The sequence below is a fragment of the Gordionus sp. m RMFG-2023 genome, chromosome 5, assembly GCF_954871325.1.
Source record: "Gordionus sp. m RMFG-2023 chromosome 5, tfGorSpeb1-WG-v2, whole genome shotgun sequence".
NCBI lineage: Eukaryota > Metazoa > Nematomorpha > Gordioida > Chordodea > Parachordodidae > Gordionus > Gordionus sp. m RMFG-2023.
This window is the reverse complement of record NC_088779.1, coordinates 16,902,976-16,913,370: the sequence shown is the minus strand read 5'-3', so window position 1 is coordinate 16,913,370 and position 10,395 is coordinate 16,902,976. Positions and strand designations below refer to the sequence as shown.

General features: G+C 25.7%; 1 protein-coding gene across 2 annotated transcripts in view; it reads right to left on the bottom strand.

The window, feature by feature from the left end:
• Positions 1–802: 802 nt before the first annotated feature.
• LOC135929262 (NADH-ubiquinone oxidoreductase 75 kDa subunit, mitochondrial-like) overlaps positions 803–10,395 on the bottom strand; it is a 39,903-nt gene continuing 30,310 nt past the window's right edge. Inside the window, exons 11-15 of one of the 2 annotated variants that reach the window (XM_065465765.1) lie at positions 8,486–8,699; positions 8,077–8,241; positions 7,974–8,025; positions 7,527–7,716; positions 803–1,082 (exon numbers count right to left, since the gene is read on the bottom strand). In XM_065465765.1, the coding sequence (XP_065321837.1) occupies positions 906–1,082; positions 7,527–7,716; positions 7,974–8,025; positions 8,077–8,241; positions 8,486–8,699 (798 nt within the window). In that variant the 3' untranslated portion in view covers positions 803–905. Of the gene's footprint in view, positions 1,083–7,526; positions 7,717–7,973; positions 8,242–8,485; positions 8,700–10,395 lie in introns of both variants that reach the window. The other variant, XM_065465764.1, reaches the window with a different exon arrangement.

The window sequence follows — 10,395 nt, the reverse complement described above, 5'->3', positions numbered from 1 at the left end:
TTTATAAATGAGCGGAATGTGTCTTTGTTTATAAGTAAGATTCTCAAGAAATAATGATTTTTGTCATCACTAATAATTGATACAAGTATCATAAAATTTTTATTTAACAAAGTATCAAATCAGATCATAGTTAATTTTTTTAAACTATTTTCCCCATGTCTCCTAATGTATTAACTCTTTCATTGGTAGATAATATTATATTGATTCATAAATAAGGTAATTATAGTGAAAATCCATGCACATCAGAAAGTTCTTTATACAATGACTTTGATATAAAATGTCGATTATATTGAAATATATAGGAGCAAATAATGGGATTTTCCAAGGCAGTGTGAATTATATATCCCTAAATTTACAAAAATATGTAAATTATAAAAACACTTCTGAGATTTCGTTTACTGTAACTAATTCTTGGTTTTTTATATTAAGTATAGAATTTTATATATTATTAATTAGATTTGTGTCTCAGAGCGTAAGCCAATTCTCGGCTTATGCCTCAGTATTAGCCTATTCAGTTTATATTGCACAAGAGGCCCTCGACTAAGAGTATTAGATGAAGTGACTCGTGGTATTCATAAGTCAATTATTCAGTTCGCACCTCAGAATATTTATAGGTAATTTTAAGAGTAGACTTTTAGATTTGCCTTGTGAGGCTTATCCGAATTTACACCAATACTGTCCATTCGATTATTATAACACCCGTCAAAAGTTACATATTGTTAAACATTTTATAATGCATTGATTCTTATTCGTCAAAATTTAAGATTTATTTTAAAACATACCCAGCAAATATTATAATATGTGCGTTGCAAAATTTTATTAAAATATAAGAATACTATGTTACAGAAAATATTAATTGATTATTTTAATTAAATAAATATGACTAATAAAATTAATAAGGAAAATTAAATTGAAAGAGCATGTGTTTCTTGTTGAGTAAAATATCGAGTGCCTTCTGCTTCGGAAGCTGCTTTAACACACTTGGCCATAGTAACAGAAGCACGGGATATAGCGTCCGTCATATAAAAATCTTTAAGCGTATACATAGCTGGCGTTAAAGTATAATCTGATGATTTAGAGAGCTTAAAGATAAAAAAAAAGAATTTATTTAATGATAATGAATATCTTATAATTATCAAAATAAATTACATGTTTATTCTATAACAGTTTATACCCACTATATTTTAAAAGCAAATTTTGAAGAAATATGATATGTACATATAATTGGAAAAAAAATAAAATAAAAAATTTTATAATTAAATATAAAATACATTTATATGTTTTATAAAATTAAAATTACAAAAAAAATAAAATAAAATAATTAAAATTTATAAATTAAATCTATATCAATTTTTTTAATTTTCAAGTACAATCGTTAAAATTAAAATAGATATCGATATAAATAATTTATTAAAATGATTTTTAAATAAAAAAAAATAATTATATCAAGTATATAAAAAAAAATATATAAAATAAAATATATAATAAAATAAATTATAAAATGTGGAAATTTTATACAAGATTATATTAAAAATTTATTGTAAATAACTATATTTGATGAACTAGGAGGGAAATGGGAGTGTTTCGAAGAAACATTTGTAGTTCCCCTTTAGGATTTCAAATTGAATTTTTTGTTTATATAATTATATCCCTCTAATAATTTTATTAAAATATTTTCTGTAAATACTGATGAAATTGTATGTGAACATATAATCAGTCTTTTATATTTAATATTTAGATTTACATAATTTCCTATCTATATATGGTTTTAACTAAATTTAACTTTTGCATAAAAATAATGAAATATAAAAAATAAAAATTATATTATTAATAAAATATATTAAACTACAAAATTTTTATATTATTTTGTTCAATATATTTTGTGTTCTTTCAATTCAATATTTATTTAAAGCTTATGGCCAAATATTGTCATATTTTTCCAATATAATAATGACCACTATTGCAAGCGCTACCGCTAACGCTATCTGTCAAAAAAAGTAGCGCGCTACCACTATCGCTACCCATCAAAAAAGGTAGCGCGCAATTACTCCTTAAGATACTTTCTATAAAAAAAATTTAGAAACAATTTTATGCTTACAATGTAATTGTATAGTAATAATATAAAAAAATCAACATTAGTTATGATTATAAAAAAATTTATGAAATAAAAATAAGTATTTATGGTAATATTCATTTTTTATTTATTCAGTTGCATTTTAATAATAAAATCATTTCAATATTATCATCCCCAAGTCTAGAGCGACGATCAGAAAGTATAAGTTTCGCCTTACTAAATAATCTAATAATCTCTCAACACTAAAGATATTTAATTTTATATACCTATTATTAATATAAGAAAGATTATCAAAAATACTCATTTGAGTATTTTTAGATTTAAAAAACGCGTCGAGGGGATTTTCTATTATATTATTTATTCAAAAAAATTATCAGTGGAAGTCATTTTTGTAGTTGTAACTAGGCCATCTTTGTTTAGTATTAGACTATTCAATTTTACCATGTGCTTATTACGTTGATCTTTAGCATCATCATAATTACGCCTAAAACGAATTATTTGTTATTCGAAATTCGATTCGTATTTTACGAATACGAATATCACAAATGAATATTTAGAAAAAGTATTCGTCGAATAGTAATTTTTGTTATTCGATTTGAAATTATTCGTGTTATTCAAAATTATTCCTAAATATTCGAAATTATTCGTATTATTTGTAAATATTCGTATTATTCGAAATTATTTATAAATATTCGTTAATATTCATAATTTTTTGTAAATATTTTATTTTTTCGTTAATATTCGTAAATCGTCAAGAAATACTTAAGAAAGTAGACAGTCAATTAACAAAATTAAGAACACTCATTAAAGCTATACGTAATTCTTTTATAAAAACAAATATTATGAAAAATGTATGCGCTTCCTTACTTCCCCCGATGAAATATCTTAAATTAAAATTAGACACATCCATCAGATGGAATAGCTCCTATATAATGGTCGAAAGAGCTATCAAAATGAGAAGGGCCATTGATGAAGTTGTGACTCAGATATATGATGATATATCTGATATAGAAGAAAGACAACTGAGTGAAATATTTTAATTGGTTTATTTACTAATTTTAATTTTTTACCAGGATGATTGGATGTCTTTGATAAATATACAAGAAAAATTAAAGACTTTTTTTGATTTTACTGAAGGTATCTGTGGTGACACATATCCCACCTTAATCATGTGATCCCATTTTATGTTTCGTTAATCGAACATTTAAACTCATTTGACCACACTTTTATAAACACCCTCAATGCGATTGAGAAAATAGAACTATTACAACTTAACAAATATCGAAACAATAATATCAACGATATTAGATCCAAGACTAAAATTAGAATTTTTTTAACAATTACCAACATCATATAAAATAGATACAATAAATCTATTACAAATATTTAAGGATGTATACAATGAATACAAAGTGAAATACAATATAAATACAACATCAGACAACGCAATAATACAGTCAAATATGGATAGAATCTTTAACAAAATATCATCTTACCAATATGCGAGGTTGAAACTTATCTTAATGAATAAAGAATAACTTCTAATAAGAGCCCCCTAGAATGGTGGAGATTGCATGGGGATCGTTTTCCCGTGTTGTCGAAAATGGCAATTGATATATTGTCCATTCAAGGATCTTCAGCTTCATGTGAGCGGTTATTTTCAGTGGGGCAAATATGATAACGAGAAATAGAATGTTTTTGAAGGAAGAAACCATAAGAAAGACTTTATGCTTAAAAAACTGGTTATTATCAAATTCAGATCTAGCATAATTGTATTTTTTATGTATTATATTTTGATTATAAAAGAAAATTTTAATAAAATTTGGAATATTAGATTGGAGAAATAATGTATAGCAAAGAATTTAGATATTTTTATAAGCAATTCTAATTCTAAAAATCAGGTGATTTTGGCCAATTTGTTTGGATAACGTTTATAAAATTATTGGGTTTTATTTCGCTTATTTTCTGTAAATTTTGATATGCTAATGACAATTAGTTTAGTTTTTTTTAGTTAAAGTGTCATTTCAAAACATCCACATCTGTTTATAATTATTTTTGCAAAATATAATCTATTTTTTATAAGCTTTAGAATAATTTCCGAATCGAATCAAATATTCGACGAATCGAATAATAATATGAATAACACTAATATTCGAATCTAAATTTCGAATCAAATACGAATAATAGTATTATTCGTTTCGTTTTTTTGTAGGCCTAATCATAATTTAAAAATTGGGATAAATCATTGCAGCTAATACATTATCATCATTGTATAGGTTGGGGAATCTAAAAGTTACAAAAATAGTATATTTAAAATATATCTTAATCATAAAATTTTATAAATTTTTAGCTTTTAACTTTAAGTTAGAATAAATTATTCAGTTAAAATCAAAACAATATAAATTTTATTTACCTTCTCTCAATGCCTTTAACATAGAGTCTACTAGGGGCTGGCATAAGATTAGATTATTCAATCCTTGTAATTAGGATATTTTAAGTAGGAACATAATACCCCATCTCCATATTATCCCCTTCCAAAATTTCAAGGGAAAGAGTTACATATTACATAATCTAAAAAAATTTAAATATGAAATTGAATAATTATGAATTAGAATTACTTCTATACACTCTTTTATAAGAGTTCTTCATCGTTAATATATTGAATTCCAATATGACCACAGAGAAAATTCATTTCTAATTTTCTTTCATCCAAAAAAATACTTAATTTGATTGTATGGTATACAGTGTTCCATCTAGTGGGGTTAGGAGTTAATAAATATCTGCCTAATATTTTAAAATATGTCTGAGCCTTTAAAAGATTTGTTCTGCATATTCCATAGAGTTTAACATTTATAAAAAGTGGATCTTGATACCCTTTTAAAATCTTCATTTTTTAAGGCTCCTTCAGCATCCACAGTTGCTATCAAATTTAGATTATGGCATGATCATCTCTGATGACTAAGAATTAATTTTTCATCACTTTAAAGTTATCTGCTATCTTATTCATTTGTGTCTGACGATATAAAATTGTTGTACCAGGGGATAGAGATTTAATCATTATGTTAAATGATGGATTATCAACCAAGGACATTGGCTGAACTGTATATTAGAATTTAAAAATGATAATTTTCTTTTGGTGTTTTTTGAGATTAAAGCTACTGGATTATCTGAGAATATATATTACATTTTAAACAAATAAACTTGTAGCCAGTTTTGGTTATATTAATTTTAAAATATTTTTCAAATTTTGGAAATGGGAAATTTGTATTATTGTTATTCAGAACATTTTCTTCCCGGGTATCTTCCATTTCATTATCATCGTCTGACTCACTTTCAACGATTTGGTTATCCATTTGCGATGACATTTTAAATAATTTACACGTGATTTAGGTTTATAATACAAAATTGAAAATATATTTCAATTTCAAAATTAAATAATAAATCATAAAAATTATAATTAATTATGATATTATATTTAAATTTTCATGTTTATAGTTATATTTTTAAAAAGCAAAAAAAGTAACATGCTAAAAAAAATAAATAATTTTTTAAAAAGTAGCGCGTTAATAGCTATAGCTACCAAAAAAAGTAGCTCGCTACTTTAACAACTCTGGCAAGCTGGGCCGCTTTTCTAATATATATTAATTATATGATTTTTACCTCCTATCCATTTTTTTGAAAATTAAAAATTTATTTGTTTCTAATATTAAAGAATATGTTGTATAAAACTAAATAACATTGCATGATATATAAAAATATTAACAAACCAAAATAATATAAAAATAATTTTAAGAAAACATAATTGTATTCCAAAAAAAAGTAATAGTTAAATTTAAAAAAATTAATTTTATGTTCTGCCTAAGGAATAATTCCTTAGGTTCAAGTGTTTCTAATTTTAATCTGTGCTATATTTAAAAAAAAGAAAAGAAAGTGATAGGCATCATAAACTGCTCGTAGGTGAAAGTTACAATTTGCAAGAATCTAAAATTGCAGAGATTTTTATATTTGTTTATTTTTTTGGCCTCTGCTAGAGTAAACAAGTTGCTATTTATTTATATTAGCGAGTAAGAATGAAATACATGTATAATCCCAAATAAGAGATTTGCCCATGGTCCAGAGGATATTGGTCAGGCCTTAGGCCATCATCTGTTGAAAGATTGCACGGTTCTCGAATAAATATGAGAACTTCTTTAAAACGAGGCTTAATAATTTATTTATCGAAGAATGGCTATGATGCCGCTGGATTTCAATGCAATTAAGGCCATGTCTTCCCTTGGAATTTACTAGATGTGGTTCAAGTATTGATGAGATTGAACTAGGTCACTTCCGAGTCTTTATCCTGAGGCTACTCTTAATTGTTTGTTAGAGAGATTCAGGTTTTCCAGTAGCGTAGCTTAAGCGCGCTACTAATTAAAAAAATGGCAATAGCGGTAGTACGCTACTAACTTAAAAAAGTAGCAAAGAAGGGCGCTACTGGAGAAAAAATAGGATATGAGAAATTATGTAAAGTTAAAAAAATATTTTTTTTAAATAGATATAATAAAAAATAAAATGAAACATTGCAGGATAAAAATAATAATATTAGATTATAGAGCATACAAAAATAGTGATAAAATAAATAGGAAGATCAAAGAAAAATAGTAAAAATAGAATAAGGATACATAAGTCCAAATTAAAAAATAATGATAAAGGTTTACACAATTTAACGTTTGTGTCCTATGGACCAAGTGAGGTTAAAATAAGTAGAGTTTGGACGTACCCTCTAAATTTAGTTTAAAAAATAGAGAGAAATAAAGAGATATTTTAAAAAAATGAAAATAAATAGAGAAATTGTTAAAAAATTCAAAGATGAAAATAGGGAAATAGATAATGACAAAATGACAGGGAAAAAATATATTGAGAAATAGATCCAGGACAATAAAAGAAAAGATTGATCAAAATGAAGAAACAATAAGATCATTCAAGAAAAATAATGAAAATACTAAATTTTATATCCAAAAAAATAAGATAAATAACGAATTATATTTTCATAGAAATTTTTTTTTCATATGGGACTTTTCCCTTTTTACATCCTTTCCTTCTTCGATTGACCCTTAATACCTTTCTCTTATCGATCGAATCTTTTCCTTATAGATTGAATCTTTTCCTTTATCGATCGGACATTTTTCGTTTTAGAATGAGAAACCCTGTATAACGTTAAAAATTTATCGAAAACAAATTTAAAAATAAGATTCGGCCTTTTTGTGCTAGTGCATTAATTTCATATTAAAATTTTAAACAAAGCAATTAAACAAGTGCGAAATATAAAAAAATAGTCCGATTATATTAATAACCATAATTAAGATCCGGCGCCATTCTGGTACCGATTCTAATATTTGCAATATTCCTTATAAAAAGCAAAATAACAGTTGGCAATAAAATACTTAATAAATAGAAATATTGTTTATTTTACATTTTTAACAATATCCTCAATATTCAGCATAGCAACGTGACTCATAAGTCTGTTATAATTGTCATCGTAAAATTTTGCATTTAAAACCCCGTAATTTGTGAGATGCTGTGAATGGGCAATTTTATTCATTAAATGTCTGGCCTTTAAAAGATCATCGTAAGGAAGTGTATATTTTGGCTTAAAGTCAGAACTAATTTTTAAGAAAATATATAATAGATTATTTTGTATAAACAAGATAAATAATGAATATTGCTTTTTTTCTTATTTCCTTCTATCTATCTTTATTCTAATATTTTCTGATGTATTTTAAAATTTAAATATAAGGTTTGATAAATTTTCATATAAATCTAATTTATACATATATAAGCCTTCAAATGATGAACGTAGTCCTTCCAGATAAATCTTTGTTCAATTGTGATAATTCTAATATAAGTATTAATATATAACCTGAAATTAGTGTTGGCAAGGCTCTCATCATGGCTAATATCTTTAAAGTTATCTTTTAAGTAGGTTAAAACGTTAAGATTAGGTAAAACAAGTGGATCCAAACTTCTTAGCGTAGTAACAGTTTTCATCTCGTTAACAAATTGTGACAGAGCCCTAATGATTTTCCAATCTTCCCTGGCTTTTCCTGGGACACTAACCGCTTGCTGAGTGTATTGAGAACGACCTTCAGTATTAACATACGTACCGTATTTTTCGGTATAAGCTGCCCCTTTAATGATAGTGAAAAAATTATAAATTTTCTTTAGGCCTATTTGAATAAATATAGATTTAAGGAATAAGAAGAAATAACTAAATCTATTAATTGTGCTAAGAAAAAGAAAAAAAATGCCTCATTTTTATAATTGAAATTAAAATATTTTTTCCAAAAATAGGATTTATTTTTTAATTGAAAGTTTATCATTTTTAAAAATAATTCAAATATTTTTGTGTATTTTATTTTTTTAAAAATTTACCAGGTAATATAATGTCGGCCAGCGAAGCGGCCCGATCTCCGTGATGTCCTTGATAAACGACGAATGTTTGGCCACCGGTCTCTTTATATTGCTGTATACTTCGTAATAAATGAGTATTGTCATCGGTTCCGACTAAGTAAATTAATTCGGGTACGAATTCATTGAAGGCCTTAACACAATCTCTCGTTTCTATGCCTAAGTCTAAAGCTCCTACCTTTACAAATTTAAGGTTATTATAATCACTGAATAAAAAAACTTAACGTAATCCTGTACGCCGATCAGTTTATTTTTGAGCATGCCGAACGCCGTCGATTGATACAGTCAGGCCAAAAAATTAAATAAGATTATATATTTAAACTTTTATTTTTTAATTATTTTATTCTAAAATGGATTTTGTGTTAGTATATCTGTATTTAATAAATATTCCATAAATAATTTTTAATATTGTTAGAATCCTGCGAGGCCCGCCCTAACATCAACAATAGAATATGGGTGATTCGTCAAATTGACTAACGATTTGTATGACCTTTTTTAAAAATTAATGAAACTTATGTTAGTTAAAAATGTAAAATTTATATAAATCAAAATTTTAATGCTCTAGAACTAAAGGATATGAAGTTATGAGTTCTCAGAACGCAGGCGTAATTTCTGCTTTTAAATGACTCTATAAATATTTGGTTCAAATATATAGATTATATATCATTTTGTAGCTTTAATTATCCTCTTAATGAAAATATAAAAATATTTACAGTGCCGATGTATTTCCGGTAAAATAAAAAGGATTTTTTGAACTAGCTAGACGATAAACCTCACCAGATATGTATTTTAAGAATAAAAAAACCAAAAGCAGAGGGGCGCATTAAGAAATAATTTTAATGTAATTTTTTTATAAAAAAATAGGCATTTTATATTATAAATAATCATTATATGTACATTTATTTTTTGTCTATCTATTATGTGTAGACTTGATACAAGTTACAGCTACAATTGTCTATATTTTGGATGATGATAAAAGTAGAGCGCTTATTATAAATTTTTAAAAAACCTTCTTTTTCAGCCTTTTTCAATTTAAACATCAATAATATTCCTTGAGAGGATAGGACCAAAAATATTAATTTTTAAAATCTGGGTCTAACCGGGCTTAATAATAAAGACTTTTTTTAAATCAGGGCGACATCGAGGATAAAATAAATATCTCTGCATGCATTCTGTTATATTTAACCTTATTTAATATAAAATAATATTTAAAAAGAAAACGCCATATTTGTTTAATGCAAAAATTATAAAAACCAAATAACATTTAAATTCTTATTTCCTCTATTCTAATTCTTATTTAATATATCTAGTGAGTTTCATCGTCCCAAAGTGGGGCTAGCTCAAAATAAATCATTTACCGGAAATACGTCGACATTGTAAAAATATTTTTATTATTTCTTAAAAAGAGAGTTATAAAATGATAAATTGAACCAAATATTTATTTAGTAATTTGAGATTAAAAACGAGAGCGCAACTGTATTGGACTTTGAGACCCCATATTTAGGATCCATTTGAGCTAAAGCTTTAAAAATATTAAAATTATTTAAGTTAGATCATATGTAGTTTCATTCATTTTCAGTTATAATGGTCAAAAGTATCGCCTTTTTAGTTTATTTGTCAAGAAATGACTCATAGAGGCGTGGGCTGAGAAAATATTAGTATTAAATTTTCTTCATATTCTTTCTTTTTCGATTGAATATCCGGCGTGTATCGAGCGGGGGAGGAGTTGAAAATAAATAAAAGGTTGTATAACATGTTCAAATATCCAAAGAGACGGAATTTGCTAAATAAAAGTATTTATAAGACTTTTTGCGCGACAAAGAAGGAAGCTGCAAATAGGTATGTCAGACAAGATGGAGCCTTCAACATCAAGA